Genomic DNA, 20406 nt, shown 5'->3' on the forward strand with positions numbered 1-20406 from the left:
TCTGTGATGGGTAGTAGGCAGATTATGACACATTAAGAGTACCTGAATTATCTGTTACAGGTAAAAATGTAACATCACAATGTCAAAAAAAAAAACACACACATCTACAATGTAAACAAACACGAGTCTCCAACTTTAAACGCACTGACCATAACACGTGTATTAAGATACATACAAAAAAAAATTGTGATATAATTTACTTATTTAAAAAAAAGTTTTAATCATTAGGTTATAGGTTATTCTATAGGAAATGCTTACCAGTATCGAAATTAAAAGATTAAAGATTTTTCCTAAGTTTAATAATGATTTATATATATATATATATATATATATATATATATATATATATATATATATATATATATATATATATATATATATATATATATATATATACAGTAGGTGCATCACAATAAATTAGAATGTTGTGGAAAAGTTCATTTATTTCAGTAATTCCACTCAAATTGTGAAACTCGTGTATTAAATAAATTCAATGCACACAGACTGAAGTAGTTTAAGTCTTTGGTTCTTTTAATTGTGATGATTTTGGCTCACATTTAACAAAAACCCACCAATTCATCTCAACAAATTAGAATATTTCACATTTTTAGTGAATTGTTGGCCTTTTTGAAAGTATGTTCATTTACTGTACATGTACTCAATACTTGGTAGGGGCTCCTTTTGCTTTAATTACTGCCTCAATTCGGCGTGGCATGGAGGTGATCAGTTTGTGGCACTGCTGAGGTGGTATGGAAGCCCAGGTTTCTTTGAATCCAAATCCTGCTGGAAAATGAAATCAGCATCTTCAAAAAGCTGGTCAGCAGAAGGAAGCATGAAGTGCTCCAAAATTTCTTGGTAAATGGGTGCAGTGACATTGGTTTTCAAAAAACACAATGGACCAACACCAGCAGATGAATTAAAAGAACCAAAGACTTAAACTACTTCAGTCTGTGTGCATTGAATTTATTTAATAAACGAGTTTCACAATTTAAGTTGAATTACTGAAATGAACTTTTCCTCGACATTCTAATTTATTGAGATGCACCTATATAGATATGTATATGTGTGTGTGTGTGTGTGTGTGTGTGTGTGTGTGTGTGTGTGTGTGTGTGTGTGTGTGTGTGTGTGTGTATATATATATATATATATATATATATATATTTGTTGTGTGTTTGTGTATATGTTTGTTTTTTCTCATTATTAAAAGGAGAGATAGAGGAGATTTGAGCCATGAGATGTACTTGAATCATGCATTAGCATTCAGCAGAAGTAACTGCTGTTTTGACAAGAGAGCTAAAATGCCTGCTGGCTCTTCTTGAATCTGTCAACAGACAGTGTGTATTGTGCAAAGTCACGGTCACAAGTGTATATGTGATAGTGAGCAAGTGGGACTGGGTTGAAAATGTGAGCTGCACACTAGACATTTACTAGAATAAAAATGATTTCCTAAATAAGCACGAACATCAAACAACAGGTTTTTTTCTTTTACATTACATTATCTCTGCGTCTGAAATCTGAATATGCATACTTGTAGCTATAGTATGCAAAAATCACCATGTTTTAGGACGTTCAAATACACTTTGCTCTTAAAACAACAACAAGATGTATGTAAAACGTGCTAAGTTTAAGAGGAAATTAATCAAATTCATATTCTGAAAGTATGCTGATCACAACATATGATTTTATATTAGGAGCATGTCATTTGTTTGACTCTTCTCTGTGGGAGGTTAATCAATTGCATTAAGCTGATTCATCAAATATCAATTGTATGAACAATGAAGACAGACCAAATTGGACTGACCAAAGACTTTTGTTGATTGGAGAAGATGAAAGCATTTATACCCTAAGTGTTAAAAGGGGGCCTTTAAGAAATCTTTAACACTTCAGGTCGTATAATCCAATCAGACTGGCCTGAAGGGAATCGATACAGTACCTTTATTTTTAATCACATGGTGTTCCATAACCATGTCGGATTTCTAAGAATAATTCGTAAAAGCAGTACATTAGGAAAATGCGTTAATCAATCAATTCCCCAACCTCAGTTTGAGCTACAATGCATCTGTAGAGGGCGATCGACTGCTTCCTTGATGTGGGAAAGGATGCCTGTGTGCTGATTGGCTGTTGGAGCGTTGGGGGCGTGGTTAGAGCGGAGGTCTTTCCACAAAACCAAAATGCGACGCGAAGAAAGTTTCATTTAGTAATGACTAGAAAGATAAAAGATACGTATCTCTCGATTTATGGTCAATCTTTGTTACGCTTAGTTCAGATACCCCAGTAACCAGCTCAAGAGCGGTATATTATAGCTACACTGCTGTACGGAAACAAGGCTTTTGAAGAAACTTTAGATATAACTGGTTAATTTATTCATTTGGATTGAATCACAGAAACTCTATGATGGATCTGATGTGGCTTTTATTCATCGCAGCGAGTTTCTGCGCTTTGCTCGCCTCTGCTGAGAGACACACTGTTTTCTGGAATAGTACCAACTCTAAGTAAGTAAATTATGTATTTATTTATTCTTACCACTCTTTTCTTTTCCTTTAATTTTAATATTTTGATAATGATTATAATAATTTACGCTGAAACGCTGCTAGTTGTAGTATCTTTTTGCAACTTTTTTCAGGGTTGAAGTAAATTATATTACAATTTATTATGTATCTTAATACGCGTTTTGTGATCAGTGCGTTTGAAGTTGGATACTCGTGTTTGTTTACATTGTAGATGTGTTTTTTTGTTGTTGTTGTTTTTGACATTGTGATGTTGTTACATCTTTACCCGTAACAGATTGCATAATTCAGGTACTCTTATTGCGTCATAATTTGCCTACTAACCTTACCCATCACAGAAATGTCTGTTTACCTGTATTTGTAGGCTGCATGTGATGCGTAAATCTGCCTCTTTCTAAGAAGTAGTGATGCTTGCTGGGTGTGTGCTGGCTATGCTCGTTCTCGTTCATATCTTAACAGCAATAGTAGTAGCCTGTTAAATGAGCATATCCATGTAATGTAAGCTCAACAGCGGTCTTGCCATATGGTGATGTTAATTCATGGTGGGAAAACGCAAAAGACTGAACAGAAAAATAGGAGGAAATTGACAGAAGCGTTTTGCTCTTTTGACGTGTAGCCTATGAGTCAGTGAGGTGTTAAAATAGGTGTTGAATGTCGAGTGACTTTTCCGATTGATACGTGCAGAGCAGATGACTGGATTGCAAAACTCAAATTGCCGATTCGAGGCAGACGCGCATTTTGGATCTTTATAAGGATTCGATTGAACCGATTCACCGAGCCTTTGGGATTGACTTAAGGGAAGAACTTTGTTTCAGAGGTGCTATCATTTTTTTCGAGCATGTGGGAAATGTTATATGGCAAAACATAAAACATAAACTGTAGTGCATTTAACTACATTTTTACAAATATATATATATATATATAATATGTATGTAATTTGTGAGAGGACTTCTAAGAATAGTTTTGAGTGATAATAACATAATAAATAATAAAATAAAATAAAGTACTATTTTGAACCGGTTCACAGAAATAAACCAATTTGTGCAATTGAATCCGATTTTTCAAAGCTAACTTGACAAATAAGGGGTGGGATCATACATACAGATTTACAGTAATGATTTTGTCATCTCTGAACATTGGTGTTAATATTCCAAGACCCCAAAGGCAGTGAGACTGAATTAGTGTAAACAGAGAAACACAGATAACAGACTGAAAACTAATGAATTAGAGTGTCTGCCCCACACTCTCTAATACGCACACACACACTTAACTCATCGACGCTTCTTAAAACAATGTGTTTTCTCCAGCAGATGTAATGATTATGTCAGTGTCCAAACAAAACCAGTCATTTTAGCGCCTGTGTAATCCACATTTTTATTTCATATCATAATCTTACTATCTCTCTCTCTCTCTCTCTCTCTCTCTCTCTCTCTCTCTCTCTCTCTCTCTCTCTCTCTCTCTCTCTGTCATCTAAGCCTGTTTTCATAGAAATACTAGAGTGGCTGGGGAGATGCTTTTTTTCTTGCATGTCTTTCTTTCTGCATTTTCCTGCACTTTCTTTCATTCTTCCACATTACTTTTTGCAGTTCTTTCTTTCTGCAGTTCTGTCTGCATTTCTTTCATTTAATTCCACAAATGAAATCTAGTCCATGAAGTGTAATAATGTGGTTGCATTTATATGCATTGATGTCTCCGATACACATGGTCAACAGAGTGTGTGTGTGTGTAAGTCTTGGGGGAAGGTTGACTTCAGGGTCGATAGACCATTGCAGCTGAGGTTTTTTTTTTTTTTTCAGCATGAGAGGTGATTCTGAGTCAGGTCGTGTAAAGTGTGCATGTTTGAATTTGTTGGTGCGTGTTCTTGTTGTGCTTGCAGCTGCTTGCTGAAACACATGTGTTGTAGTGTCACTCACAGTCGATAGTTGATCAACAGGAAGGCGTGAGCTGATTAAGGTGTGTGCTGGTGAGCAGCCCTTGTTAATGACTCACTGGCTCACTCATATATTCATTAACTAAACTTCTTCTATTAAATTCTCTGTGTACTCCTGCAGAGTGTTTTTATTCACCCTCTTGTTGTTGAAACCAGAAAGTGAATGAAAGCAGTGCACCAATAACATATTATATATCTTAAAAGAGCTCCAAACAACTATATTCCAAGATTTCTTAACTCACATGATAGTTTTGTGTGAGGAACAGACTGAGTCATCATTCACTGAAAATGTTGACATCCATCCTGGCTTTCTTTGGTATTTTCATGAAAGTTCATGAGATGAAAACAAAGTCCAATTCATGAACGAATCATTCTTTTAAGTGGAACTTTTTCAATGAATTGTTAAAGTCAGTTCAGTAAACTGGTCTGACTGATTCGTTCATAAATCTCATACTTGCCGTCTCAATGATCTTGTCCCAAATACTTTTTTTTTTTCTTTTTTTTTTGTGAATAACAACTTAAAATGCCTTTGTTTGTCACTCAAGCCACTGCATGACTTCAGGAAATTTGAAATAAGACACATATGAATCACTTTTATTATCTTTTATTTATGCTTTTTGACGCTCGAAAGGCCCCATTTATTGTAATTGTACAGCAAAGAACAGGTAGTCCACTATTCACAGTTTCTCCTTTTATGTTCCACATGAGGGAAAAAAAAGTTTTTGGTTTTGGAACAACATGAGAGTGAGTAAATGATGACTAGGGTGAACTAATCTTTTAATATCACTTATGGATGCTGAATCTTTTCTGTAATTGTTGCTGTTATTATTTTATCAGCACTCAAAGGCTTATAGAGATTTCTTCTCTTTCTGTATCTTTCTTGTCTTTTGTTGGCCTCTCTCTCCTACCTGTTCTCCGCAAACCTCCTCCCTTTCCTCTGGCTGCCTGCCCTGTACCGCATGGTTAACTGGCACAAAGTTCAACCTCTCTTCTCCTTTTCCTTTAACTCTTCCCCTCTATCATTTTGCTCTGCCCCATCCCATCAGTACCCCAAAACTCTCCGACCTCCTCACATTTTTGTTTCTTCTCTGCTTGTCCGCGATCACCCCATTGTGTTACTGTTTCACCCTGTAAAAAGGCCTTTTACATGGTTTAATTCAGCCAGAAATGGGGCTTTCTTGTTTTTCTACCCAAAATGTCCCATTCACTCAGGTTTTTTTTTTTTTTTTTAGGGAACAGGGCTTTTATTTTTTTGCTTGTGGGGTTTTGCCAGCTAAGTGCTTTTTTGTTATATATTCCAGCCAAATTAGCACGCTCCCACCGCAGATCTGCAGTGGAACAAAACCAGGGGCTAGTGTGACCAATTGCAGGCCAGAGTTCACAGCCAAAAAGAAGTGGCATTCATGCAGTGTGTCTGTCACTGTGCGTGTCTGTAAATGTGTGCGGAGAGAAGAAGTGGAGATAGAAACTGATGATAAAGTGCCATTTTGCTTTTGTCTGCATGTCACTTAGCATTAAACTCATCAGATCTGTGTGTGTGCATGTTCGGCTGACAGTGAGAGAGTGAGTGATGAAGTGCCATTCACTCTCTGTAGTCTGTCACTCTCTTTGGTGGTCTTCAAATAGGGAGGTCACCACTTGAGCCCACCTCTCTCCCGATCTCCTGTCTGGCTTCTCCCTCATTCCCTCTACCTTTTATCTCAGCCATACACGCCAACACTTTTCATCCTTTTATTCAGTTCCTGTCCTTATTTCTTTTCCCTCTGTGAAAGAAGGAAGAAAAAGAGGTGTTGAATTTTTTTCCTTGGCTTTCTTTATCGGGTTTGGCAGCCATAACCACCAGAGCCTGTCTCGCTCCCCTTTTCTCCTCCCTTTCACCTTCTCCATACCTATTCTTGTCCATTCACTGAGTCTGAATTCTGGGGATATCTGCAGAATTCAAATGGCCGTCATTCACAAAGCTCTACAGATTCCCGCCCATTAAGTGTTTGTTTTTCGGCTGGTTTAGTATATATTTCCATTTAAAGGGTTAGTTCTCCCACAAATGAAAATTGCCATCATTTACTAACCCTCATGTTGTTCCAAATACATAAGATTTCCGTTCATCTTTGAAACAGAAATGAAGATCAATGAGCTCTTTGATGTTCGTCATTCAATGTATATATATATATATATATATGAATAAAAGACTAAATGAAATCTGTTCATCATATAAAGTGCTCAAAACAAACAGCTTGATTAATATGGATTATGTTTACTTTTTATGAACTTTTTGAAGAGTCAAAGTGTTGGGTAAATCGACTTTAAATGGAGGGACATAAATCTCTTATATTCCATTAAAAAATATATTTATTTGTGTTTTGAAGATGAACCAAAATCTTATGGATTTGGAATGACATGAACAACATTTGGGTGTAATATCTCTTTAACATATTTTTAAGATGTATAAAGCCATTCCACAGAATTGACTTCTTCATTGCCTCCATCCCTTCTCCAGATTGTAATCAGCTCTTAATCTTTCATCTTGTGAATTTAATCTGGCTTTTTTTTTTTTTTTTTTTTTTTTTTTTTTGCTGGCTGCTGACACATGATAATCTTCTCCAGCAGTCCTTATTCGTTTAAGCTCCTACATACAGTCCCTATCAGGCAGAAGTGTTTTCTTTATATAATGTGCAAAATGTGTGATATTTGTCAAGTCCTGCGAGATTTACCATATTGTGATTTTCAAGTAAACTCTGGCCAGAGGTTGAGGAGACGGCCTTTTCCTTCATCAAGCATGAGTTTCCTGGCCAAGTGTTTTCCCGGGAAAACAGCATATCCTGCGCGTACAATAAACAATACCTTTCTCACACACTTGCGCACGCAAGTGGCCCACTTCTTAATCTCAGAGACACACTTCCTCGTACTCACGCATACTCTGTGAATTATTATTCACACGAGTTAAAGGGCTTGAGAAAGCGATCGTTTTGTCTACGGCTCAATATAGGGGGAAAAACACGTGCCCGTCTCGCATTTGTCACTTATTGCTTTCTCATGCACTTTGTTTCAAAGATGATTTGTTCATTACACCTTCAATATAACTGTTATCTTTCTGTTTGATCGTACAGCTGCTGTCACAGTCTTCAACTCCTTCAGAATTCCCAGAATTGTTCCTTCTTCTGATGGTCATTCCTTTTCCTCCCTTTTACCTCATTTTTGAACATCTTTGATTTATCTTTCATGTTTAATCAGTTCCTCTCATATTAAAGACCACAGATCCATTTAACAGCGCTTTACAATCACACGCTAAGTATTTGTCAGGGATGTGCTGTTAAGTTTGTGTCAGTGTATTTAATGCTTAGGATCTTGTTGTTACAATCTCAACCCCATGTGGTCTTGTGTCCAAACTCTTGTTGTTTGTACTGTTCTTGAATGGACTGGTTTTTAAGATGAAGGTCTGTTCCCACGGTGCATTGCACGCATTTTATTATGGCATGGTGCAAGAGGCCACTACCCCTGCAGGATGGCTAATTCCTTAAGAATGCAAGGAACTACTGAGGTGATTTTTATAGCGATATGAGTCGCCTTGTGTACTTCTAATTTCCCTTCACACTGAGTGCTCCCATGTTTCTAGTTATTTAGGTAATTCATTTATCTATGAGAGGACATCAGAGCTGAGCAGAGCCAGTTAATACAGTTGACTGGTTAGGTCTGTAATTATTAGTGTGACAGATCAGACAAATAAGGAATTAGATGGCTAATTCCTTAGTCAGCTTTTAAGATTCTTTATAAACAAGATAGATTGAAAAAACCCTTGTGTGGAATCTTGTCTTGAATGGGGGAACCGGTTGCCATGGCAATCGCAAAGGGCCAGAGTTAGTGTCCACAAACGCAGGTCACTAACCAACATAACTCGAATTCCAGCAAGCCACTATCTGATTGGTTGAGAATGCCAAGGGGCGGGGTCACTGGGAGAATGAATGGGGGATCAAAAAGGCTTATTGAGCACTGAGAGACGAACCGAGAGAGTGGACAGAGATGGATGGATTGAAGGAAAGATGAAAGAGCGGGTCTGGTCTGAGTCAGAGTGAGGACAAGCACAAGAGCGGCCCGTTCTGGTTAATCAAAGGATTCCTCGCTTTTTTTCCATTCTTCACATTCTTTTTCTCTCTTACACCTGCATAGTACACAGCAGTTTTTTTTTTTTTTTTTTACAAAATCTTCCTTTCCAAATCGAACCATCTCACCCAATCCTTTCCCTTTTTCCTTCTATCGCTCTCTTTCTGTCTCCCACCACCCTTTGTTGCATTTCCAACTGAACCACTCCACTGTAACGCTCCAACTGTGTTTCAGAACAATAAAAGAACTCACTATGGGCCCCTCATCTCTCTCTTTTTTTCTGCTTGCATTAAAGTGAATGAGGCCCCTGGCCCCTCGGCAACCTATGCCGGGTAATCCCAGAGCACAGAGCACCCGATGATCCTGCCACACTGCATTCCGAACCAGTCACCCGGAACAACGCTGTCTGCATTAGTGCTGAATTAAAACGATAGAGGTTTCAGGGGCTAATGACAAACTTGATTTAGCCAGCAAATGCAGGTGTGCAGGTAAGAGTGAAGGATGGATATTTGAACAGATCTGGGGTCAGAATTTTGTCAATTACCGTTTAGACTATAGTATCAGGTGGTGAAAGCGACAAAAGATCACAGATCGAATGACAGGGATGTTGGCCGACCTATTGTTGGAGCGAGTGACTGACTGTGTGTGTGTGTGTGTGTGTGTGTGGGTATGGGTGGGTGGGCATTTAAATACCTCAGACCTTCCCTTTTAAACAGGTGAATGTGGAAAGAATGTCAACTTGTGCACTTTCTGGAGTATTACTAACTTCCCTGCATCTATGTGTGTAAGTGTGTGTTAAGGTCTGCACTGCTGACTCCCGAGTATTTCCTCACCCTCTCACCCCCCACTGATCATCCCCCTTTCTCTGAGCTCCAACATTCCAGTGAGTGGTAGAGTGTTGAAATGAGAGAGGGAGAGGGAGGTGAGACCAATTGATAGACAGACTTAGAGGGGCTAAAAAAGAACAACAAAAACAAAACTTTGAACCAAGGATTAGGAGACCTGAGATTAACCCTACAGTCACCCATTTGGTACCAAGTCGATTCTTCCTACTGAGCGTTCCACTAATATTTACAAGAAGATGAGTTCAGGATGAAAAAACATCAGCTATTCATGTTTTACGGTAAGCACGGACGTGACTCACAAGCACCCGTATTCACCCATTTTCTTCAACTGCCAGGTTTTAATCTTATTAAATCAAGCACATTCTCATTTTTTGTAAGGCTTTTTTTATTTATTTTTATATATATATATTTTTGTGTATATTTTTTATTTTTCAGAAATTATTATTTTTATATATATATATATATATATATATATATATATATATATATTATTTATATGTGTGTGTGTGTGTGTTTAGTTATTAGATTTTTTACTTTTGATTTTCTTTTGTTGTTAATTTATTACTTAATTTTATTTGATTAGACTTGCTAAAAAGTTTTTTGCTTAGTTTTGATTATCTTATATATTTGTTTTGCTTAGTTTTGATTCTTACTTGATTGTTTTGATTTGGTTATTTTATTTAATTATATGTGTACAGTATATATATTTACATATGTCAAATAAATGACTATTTAATTTTTTTACTGTTTTTATTTGATATAAGGGGGTGATTTTTTTTTTTTTAATACTACTTGTTTATTACATTTTCATTGTTATCTTTTATTTTATCAGTTTGTCACTGCTTTGGCAATATAGTAATATTACTAAAAAATTATACTACTAATACTAAAAATAATACTAAAAAATTTGACTACTAATAAAGCATAGATAATTCTAATAAAGCATTTGCGAGATTAAAGCTGAGACAGAGAACATTTTTAATATTTCAGCTGTCCCTTTGTTAAACATTTACAACTTTATCGAGCCTCATTTGCAGCCTGGAACAAAAAAAAATCAAAGGACAGAATACAAATCATAAATGATTTAAGTTCATCTTTGGATGCTCAAGATGAAGTTTAGCCCAGTATGTATGATGAATGGCATTGCTGTATGAATAAAGGCATTGATAAAGTAAATGTAGCGTTTGAAAGGACACTAGCATGGGGAGCACCCGCTGACCCCTGTATTGAGACGGGGTCCATCCCCCACTGCTTTCTCCCACCCTCCCCACTGACTCCCAGCCCCCGGGGGCTGAGGGGGGAGCAGCATAATTGCCCCCCTCTGGGACCACTTTAATTTCAGTCTTTGTGTTTTAATTGCCCCCCCTTCTGACCCTCTTTTGATGAACACATTGGGGCCATACCACAAACAGATTTTAATCAGGGCTTTAACGGGGTGTGTGTGTTCTGGTGTGCCAGATGACCGCTCCCAAGCATCTGGTGACAGCAGTTAAAGAATGTGTGACGTGTAAATTATTATTGGCTGTGAGGTATATTTGCTTCATTCATCGAACAAAGATGCATCAGTGTGTGACTCCCGTACATGGCCACCAGAGAATTGAAGTGTGTGACTGGGATTTCTAGATTTGACTTTATGTGTAGATCTATGCATGTATGTATGTGTGTGTGTTTGGATTATCAGTGAGTGAAAGCAGCAGGCCAATTAAAAGGGCTGTGTGTGTGTAAGACTAGAAGAGGTCTGGAGCCAGATCGTCTGTCCTAAGACCAAGGGGTCCCCCCCATCAACAAACAAGAAAAAGAGAGAGCGAGAGACTTTGGAGACTTTGATCATCGAGCAGACGTGTGGATGTTGTCACACACGACACAAACACCCACTCTGGGAAATAACGCTAATGCTGTTTCGATCAGACAAAGTTAGGAGGATCCCAGTTAGTGTCTATGACGCTCACTTAGGCCCTTGAGAGGTTTGTGCTCCAAAATTTCAGTGTCAACTGATACTTTACTCCGTTAGCTACAGTTTTACACATTCTGAAGAAATTATGAGTGGTGAATGCTTGTGCGAGACCCACTACCATAATGCTAGGTGGTTGCTAGGGTCTTCTAGGCAGGGCATTTGTTGTTGTTTACTTAGTAGCCCAAGTGAAAAGAGTCCTTTTTACAAATCTCTAAGATATTCTAGTCCCTAGATATGGCTCCTTGGGTCACTCTTTTACTATAAGTAATCGCGACGTTTCCAGGTAGAATTCTAGGGCCTGGTTTCACAGACAGGGTTTAGACTAAACCAGGATTAGGCCATAGTTAAATTAGGACATTTAAGTGATTTTTATAAACATGCCTTAGAAAAAACATTACTGGTGTGCATTTTGAGACAAAATAAAGGCACCGATATATTTTAAGATCAGTAAGAGAAAGTTTCTTTCAGTTGAAACAGCTCAGATTTACATTTTAGTCTGGCATTAGGCTTAAGCCTTGTCTGTGAAACCGGGGGTAGATGTTTTACATTTTAAAGCCACTCAATTTAAGGTATCAATCACATCCTTAGCATAAACAATGCTAGACAAATTACACACTATACTATAGTACTGCAGTCAGCATCAAATGAAATTTCACCCTACCTATTTTTGTAAATGCATGTTATTGATCTCATTGTGAGCGATTCAAGATTGAAATGCGTGTTTCAATCTTGAATTGAAATGTCAAAAACCAATCTCCCAGTGAAACTACAGATTTTTCTCTGGTGACATTTGCTGGAATTTTCTAATCATTTAGACCACTTAAACCCTTTATAAATTGAATACAAGCTTGAGACATCAACCAGTGAACTGAACCAAATACCCTTTTGGATGTACATCACAGTATGAAAGAAATGATCATTCACTTCATCCGTTTCATCGCAACTTTAAGGGCTAGCAAGCATTAACATGGATCCCTAATACAGCTTGTCATTTAATTTCAGAGTACAAAAACTTTGACTCCACAGAAGAAAGACACATTTTCAGAGGATGAGAAGTAAACCTAATCACCATCCAAAAAGTTGTACCCGGGGAGCCCAGAAAGTTTTTAAAGCTGATTTTAAGCCTGACTGATATTGAGCTCATAATGAAAAAGCCTGAACCTGAGCTGAGCTCAGAAATGAACATATGGAAGTTAAAGTGGCATCCGATGATGGATGGATGAATAAATAAACGAGGGCTTTCTTTCTACCTCTGGCGTTCTTCTATCAGTGGGCAGCACATAAACAGAGATATCATACTGCCAGAAGAGCTACAGGAGCAGAACCAAGAATGAAGCAAATGCCGGAGAGATGGAGGGCGTGGAGAGGAGCAGACAGGCAGACTGTCTCTGTCACCTCCCTCCATGTGTCAAATGAAAGGGAGAAGTGTGGCGTAGACAGGGTGTGTATGACTCCGTCAACCAGAGTGTGTGTGTGTTTATCTGTAATGAGTAAGGGAGTGTTGATGAAACTCTGATTTATTTCTTCATTTGTGTTTGTGAGTATGAGTGTGTCTCTCTGCATATAGTCAATAGTCATCAACTGGTGATGCAACCTGACACATTGCTAATGCCTTTGCGTAAATAAGACTCTGCTCTCACAAGGCAAGCGAGATCAATAGGATGCACAAATTCACACCAACACGTCCATGTTCCTGCCATTCTTGTCACTCTGACCTATTCTCTGACTACGGCCAGTGTGCCGTTCGATCTGAGTGAACTGATGTACAGAATAATCTTTATTCATGCTATTGTCTCTGCTCTTCTTCTACAAAGAAATCAGCATACTCATCTGTCTTTCCATTGTTCGCATTTTTTGTCTTTTCTTCCCCGGCACCGTCCCTTTGTGATTTGCCGTCTGGTCGTCTTTGAGATGGTATTGTAGATCAATGCGAGGGCAATTGAAAATGTGATTGCATCAGGCTTGGCATTCAAGTCAGACTCTCCATGAAAGTTCTTAATGAAGAATTCTTGTCGCCGATGGAACAGACATCACTAGAGTTATTCTCATTTTCTTGTTTTCTGCAGATCTCAAATGTTAGATGATCTTGTCTCAAAAAAATTGAGTTTTATAGGTTTTTAATATTTGCATTATCTATATTTTTATACAAAATATTTATGAAATCACTCATTCTGTTTTAGGTTCCGATGGGACAACTATGCGGTTGAGGTACGCCTGAACGACTACCTGGACATCGTTTGTCCTCATTACCCATTGGGCGAAGTGCCATCACAGGACGCCGAGCGCTACGTGCTCTACATGGTGGAACGCGAAGACTATGACACCTGCCGTCCGCAATCCTACGATCAGATGCGTTGGGAATGCGGCCACCCTTTTGCCCCACACGCGCCTGAGAAGTTCTCCGAGAAGTTCCAGCGCTTCACACCATTCACTCTGGGAAAAGAGTTCCGACAGGGCGAGAGCTACTACTACATCTGTGAGTACAGGCCTTACAAAAGTCAGCTTGTACTTAAGCTATGAATGTAACGTTTATGGTGGATCATTTTAAAGAATGGTTAGGGGTGGAAATGCTATTGAACATCCGAAAACCGGTTATAGATTTATTGCCCCACTAACCATGCACTGAATGCTAAGTCTGTGACTCATATTGGAGCCCTCCTTCAGCACCACAGTAATGAATACATTTCAATTCATGTTGTGGACTGCTAAACTGGCAGCAAAACCGCTACGTGTCTTTCTGGCATCCCCATAGGCTATCCTTGGGGACTTTGGGCAGTCGGAAACACAAGGAGCACAATTCAGCGAGCATGTGGACTGGAATATGGAAGTCTAGAATTAAGAATGGCGAAATTCAACAACCCAATTTAGACCCTTCTAGGAAAGTGTACTTTAAAAAAAAAAAAATTGTGCAAACATTGTGCAGTCAAAGGTGGAGCGTTTCATGGATAAAAATGCATTAGGTCTGTTTTGACGAAGTGGAAAGATCAATGTCAGTTAGTCAAATGCAAATACAGCTAAAGCACAGCTAAACCCAATTTTCACAGTCGCAGTTTAAATCAATGGATTAGCAGCTCTGATACAGTGTAAACTCAGTAGAGCACAGTTCCACCGCTGTAATAAAAGAGATCAGACACAGGTCACAGGTCCAGGTGGCTGCTAAAGAGAAGTGGATTAGGCACTACACGTCTAACAGTAAACCTCCTTTAACCTGCCTGCGACTCATTTACATTTTTACATCTCTCCGTTATCCTTTTATCTCCCTCAATCCTGACAGTCTTCTTTTTTTTCGCCTTACAGCCAAACCGCTGCACCACCACGGACAGGACTGTCTGAAACTCCGGGTGGATGTAGTTGCCAATGATGGTGAGTATCGCCACCCCGGTGGCAAATCTGAAAACTCCACATATTTCGAATTTCAGTTGATCTGTGTATTCACTGGTGTTTGTTTCCATTCAGGTTCTCAAGAAGCCAGGGTTAGCACAGGAGGCGAAGCCAAGGTGGGCACAGGGGGAGGAGCTCACACACCGTCTAATCGGTTACCAGCAGGTAACAGTTACACTAATTGAGTTAAAACTGTCTTATCTTACTTATGTCATTAATACAGTTGCAGTGTATGCTGTCCAAGTATAAGTACACAGATGTTTCTACACAACCTCATTTTAACACACTTTTGCCTTTCCACAAATATATTAAGCAGCAGAACTGTTTTAAACATTAATAATAAGAAGAAATGTTCCTTGAGCACCAAATAAGCATGATTTCTGAAGGATCATGTGATACTGAAGACTGGAGTAATAATGCTGAAAATTAAGCTTTGCCATCACAGGAATAAATTACATTTTAAAATAAATTAAAACAGAAAACAGTTACAGTAAAACACTGCCAATATGCATGTTGAATACATTCAATGTGATTTTGGGCCTCATCATTTTGTAAACCATCTACAACCACTAAAAAACTAAATATTTATTACTTCCCTGTTACAGATGATCCTGTTGTGGCTCTTCCTGAAGTACAGAAAAGCAAGCGGACAAACTCTGCCATTTCAGTAGCATCCTGGACTGTCCTCACAACCTTACTCCCCATTTTATTATTACTGGTCTTACAGTGAGATGAACATTGGACTAAATTACACTTACAAAAGACAGCAGCCTGTGTTGATGGAAGCACACAGGGTTAGCTCTTTACATCCCAGTGCTGGCCATTGGGAGACGCATACAGGAAGTGGAGCACAAGTGGGCCGGTGGAGAAGCGTAACTGGAATGAAGAGATCTTTGAACATTCTGGCACTTCTAAAGAAACCAAACGAGACGTCAGTATTTTTCTGGAAATATTGTTCATGCAAACTACACAATGCCGGACTACACAAAACCTGGATAAGAACAAACTGAAACAGTAATGCAGAATTTGAAATAGCACATACTTGGACAACCCCTTTATTTGAGTGTCATAATGAGGGGACGCAAGCCAAGATTGAGCCAAAGAGTTAACCACAGAGCTTCTCACACAGGAGCAGAGCGATCAAACCTTTCATTGTTTTCTCATGTTTTGTTGATCCAGAGAAATAATCGAGTTTCGAATTAATTTATGTAGCATTAACTCAGTGGGTTTTATTCTCACAATTTTCTCATGATTTTATAAGACTGTGTGCTGTACCTTTATTTAAACCTGGAAATGCAGCACGGAACACACACAACCCCCTTTCCCACTGAAATGGTGCTGGTTCCTGTGACAGGACATCTGTGGAAATGAGTAGAGGATGTCAGATTGGGCGCCCTCACCCTGTCAGCAGAAAACGGGGGCATCCAATACTGTTTACCAAACCCACTGACACACTTCCATTCACAAATGCTGTGTTGTTTTTGTACATTCGTTGTTTAAAGAGTAAGTAAATTATTAGGTTTGCTGCAGAAAAAATGACTGTATATACTGAGCAAAAATGTTTACTCTGTGATAGAGAACGAGGAAATGAGACGCAAGAGAGGAGACACTTGTTGGATTCATCTGTATGTTGATGTGTAGATGAAAGACAGAAAGAAAAGCAGGAAATGTTGATATGTCCAGAAACACATGCTGCCTCTCAAATGTGTATGTGTGTGTGTGTATGTTAGCAGAGGAGAAGTGTTGGTCTGTCCCAGAACAGTGGGTCAGATCAGTACCCTCAGCATTTAAACTGCATACAATCACTTACACATCATGAATGGACAACTGGAAGCCAGCAAAAGGGTTTTAACACAGAAAACAACCCAACTGATTTGTATTGGTAATTGGGTAAATAAAAGGATAAATAAAAATCAATATAAAATAAATAAATAAATAAATAAATAATTAATGATAGAACATGACATTTAAAATCATTAAATTGCATTATATAAACATATATATATATATATATATATATATATATATATATATATATATATATATATACTAAATAAATACTGTTTAAATAATGCAATTTCATAATAGCAAATGATTTATTTATAACATTTTTTACTTAGTATTTAATTAATATTCACCAAAAAAAAAAAAACAGTTATTGACTGATGAATCTCAAAATGGCCAAATATAAACTGATTAATTGACTTGCCTAATACATCAGTCTGTTACTATAATATAACTAAGCCTGCTATGTTTGTTTTTAATCTACATATTCTATATACTACCAGGAAGTGTTTGTGTGGGGAAACTGCATCAGGTTTGCAACTTGAGAAGGGCAGACATTTATGACACTAATCAGCTAAAGCACTATGAACAAAACACCACTGACTCTGACATGATGTAGCTTTTTAAGCTCAATTCTGGGCAGTTGCTCGTATGACTGACACAGTTGTATACGCCTAACGTTAGATCACTCTGATTCATTTTGTTATCCTTTTTTCACTCTCGTATTCTTATTTTGTATATGTATTGTGTAAAATGTATATTATGTATATAAAGAGGATTATATTAAAAAAAGAGACCTTTGATAAGACAAAACAGTTAATGTGAAGATTCTTATGTGAAAATAAATGATATTTTTTGGAAAATGCGATTGTCCCCAAACTTGTGTTTTTTGCAGAGATGTGTGATGTCATTTCCTGTGACATTCACACCTGATTGTATTTATTTAGTGCATGCAAAATAATATGGTATTGATATTCGTTCCTTTTTCTAACTGTTTCTTCATTCAGCATCAAGGAACAATGATTTAGAACAAGGATAATTCCCAAACTGAGCGAAAGCACATATTGTGCTGTGCATGTATCAATAGGATGAAGTTTTTTGTCTCGCAGGGTTTATGTTTCACCGGTGACAGGAAAAAATGACAATGGTCGGAGGTCAGAGACATCAGTTTGACCATGTGTGTGTGTGTGTGTGTGTGTTTCGGGAGGATAACGCACAAGTGTGGCTCTTCCCTTTGTATTCTGGCTAAACTTGGGCCTTCGCCAGACGGCTTAGTAAACATACGCACACTTCTTCTGTTATTGTTTTCCTTTTTAAAAGGTCTCATTTGTTTTATTCCTGTTTTTTTTTTAATTGCATCAAGTTCAAACCAGTATTATTTTAGTATCACTGAGATTCTATTATTTATATTTGAGTCTGTTTTTATTTTTATATTTTCCATTTAAATTTTAGTTCAAGTTGTAGTATTTTGTTGTAGTATTAAGTTGTTAGTAGTTTTTATTTTTTAGGTATGTCTATATAGTTTTATTAATTTTTATTTCAGTTTTAGTTATTTTAGTACATCAAGTTAAACTAGATTAAAATGAGAAATGTTGCCTTGGCAACTAGCTGAAATTAAAATATTTTTTATTTTGGTTAATGTTTTTTTTATTATTATTATTTTTATCATGATTTTTTTTATTAGTTCAAGTTTTTTATTATTTTAATTTTAGCTTTAGTTATGAAAACGGTGTCTAACCAATAAAATATTTCTTAAATTTGTGTGAAAATTTTATGAAAACATTTTGTTTGCTAGCTGCCCTCTACTAAATGACAGTATGACAGATTAATTTAATTAATACATTTTATCTGAAATTGAAATGTATATTTTTATACAAAATTTGTAAATGTCACAGAAAAAGAGTAGGAAAAAAGGATAATATATAGTTTATCTGAACATATTCTGAAGGTTAAGCACCTCTTTTTACTGACTGAAAAAAGGAAAAACAAAACTTTTTTCAGGCTGTATTTTATACCCTTCTGACGTGACCTTTTCTTTCAGACCTTCTTTCGTTTTATTTACCTCTCATTGTCTCCAACTCTTTCTGTATGGCAGCTTCTCATTTTCTCACTTTCTCTTCGTTTTTTTCAGCCTCAGTTCTTTGTTTACCTTCTCTAAAGCTCTCTCTCTCTCCATCTCTCTGTCTGTCTATGTCTCCTACACACTATTGTTCCTCCCTTCCTCCTGCTCATCTCTAGAGGCCTTTCTTTTCTTTTCTTTTTTCTTCTTTTTTTTATGGCTGTGACCGTAAAAGCAGCTGTCACACTGCAGACTGATTTCACAGCTCACACCCTGACCGTGTGTTTCCAGAGCTTTGACCGTCCGACTGTAAATCAGCCCCTCTCTTAACCGTTTGACCTCTCCTGAAGAGTTTAGGGAGTTTAAAGGGAATAATTGACACTTCACTAGAGGACTTGCTTTAAATAGTCATTATTGCTAAAGAGAAACCACAAACAGTCAAAAAGGGTGACAACAGGAGTCGTATAAAAAATTGTCTGGAGACAAAGAGCTCAGTATGATGTGGAAAAAGGACATCTGTTTATGTACAGATAGCAAAAAGGTTTGTAAAAAATGAATAAATTTTAAAGAAATTAAATTGATTTTTTTTTTATAGAAAAATTCTAAATGATCAGTAATATAATTTAAGTAAATTTTAATAATATTAAAATAATTTCTAACTAATATCTATCTTAAGTTCTGCTTTGAATGTCTTGCCATATAGACTTCCATTGTAAGTCTATTACCATGAATGCCTTTTTCATTTTAAAAACTGAACCGATGAGTCAAAATAGTTTTCTGTGCTAATGGGCGGCATGTAATTCCAAACCTCTTTTTTTTTTTTTTTTTTTGAAATGAACTGCACTTGAATCGGATGAACTTCAACTGCAGTGTCAAAGAGACTTAAAAAAACAAGAGGGCCAAGATCTCTCCCTCCTTCCTGCATATTATTCATCTCACATCTGGGAAAAATGTTGGCCCTCTCTTATCAGCTTTAAATGTCTCCGGAAGATTGAGAATGTTACTTCGGTATTTTTCTATTTGCAAGATAATGCATTTAGTTGGTCCTGCACATCTGTTTCTGTGCTTTATGATAAATATGTTAAGCTTTTGTCCTTGAGCTAGTCGTGAGATGGTCTGCATTTGCACCTACGCACAACTTCGATCAAGAAATACGCTTAGTAAGTTTTATCCTTGCGCAAGTTGGGACAAATACTGTGGCTTTGTATCCCATTTCTATTATTCATCTGATAGAATGTGTTATAAAAGACAAAGAGCATTCATTAGATGATAACACACTTCATTTGTTCTTATTTAAATAGCTATACAATCACAACAGGAAGCTTGGATGAAAGCCACAAAACGTAACAGGAAGTATATGTTGAAATCAATCCAGGGTGTACTGTACATGTATGTGTTTTAACTAATATCACATTTGCTTCTTCTCATATTCAGTCATCGATGGAGGAAGCAGGTTGGAGAACAGCAGCTACTTGTCTGGACGCAGCATGGGCATCATGGGGAGAGAAATATGACACAAGTCTTCCTCAGACAGCATATGTCTCATACTGTAATCCAACATGAACAGGAAGCTGGAGAAACCCTGTATTGAAAAGACAGTGAGCAAGCAGAAAAAAGGAGCTGTTCATGCAAGTATGTATTAATATGTATTTTTAAGCATGAAAAGATATTTATTTAAAAAATATATTAAAATAAAGACCAACTTTGAAAATTACTTACTCTATAAATAATTACTTTGGACTTATTTGAATTATTCTTAGTATATATATATATATATATTATATATATATATATATATATATATATATATATATATATATATATATATATATATATATATATATAAT

The 20406-nt window shown here is 37.1% G+C and overlaps 1 protein-coding gene across 1 annotated transcript; it reads left to right on the forward strand.

The window, feature by feature from the left end:
- The first annotated feature begins 2173 nt into the window (after positions 1 to 2173).
- Positions 2174 to 16700, forward strand: LOC109092287 (ephrin-A1-like). The gene is made up of 5 exons (XM_019106042.2): positions 2174 to 2492; positions 13515 to 13810; positions 14632 to 14697; positions 14791 to 14880; positions 15321 to 16700. Exons 1-5 carry the CDS (start codon positions 2392 to 2394, stop codon positions 15443 to 15445), a joined length of 678 nt encoding a protein of 225 aa, XP_018961587.1. The 5' UTR covers positions 2174 to 2391; the 3' UTR covers positions 15446 to 16700.
- Positions 16701 to 20406: the final 3706 nt, after the last annotated feature.

The sequence above is a fragment of the Cyprinus carpio genome, chromosome A19, assembly GCF_018340385.1.
Source record: "Cyprinus carpio isolate SPL01 chromosome A19, ASM1834038v1, whole genome shotgun sequence".
Classification (NCBI taxonomy): Eukaryota; Metazoa; Chordata; class Actinopteri; order Cypriniformes; family Cyprinidae; genus Cyprinus; species Cyprinus carpio.

Excerpts from the sequence above, each read along its gene's own strand:
- LOC109092287 (XM_019106042.2), top strand. The coding sequence starts at position 2,392 with ATGATGGATCTGATGTGGCTTTTATTCATCGCAGCGAGTTTCTGCGCT. Across the intron at positions 2,493-13,514 it reads TGGAATAGTACCAACTCTAA|GTTCCGATGGGACAACTATG; the intron begins GTAAGTAAATTA and ends ATTCTGTTTTAG. Across the intron at positions 14,881-15,320 it reads GTCTAATCGGTTACCAGCAG|ATGATCCTGTTGTGGCTCTT; the intron begins GTAACAGTTACA and ends TCCCTGTTACAG.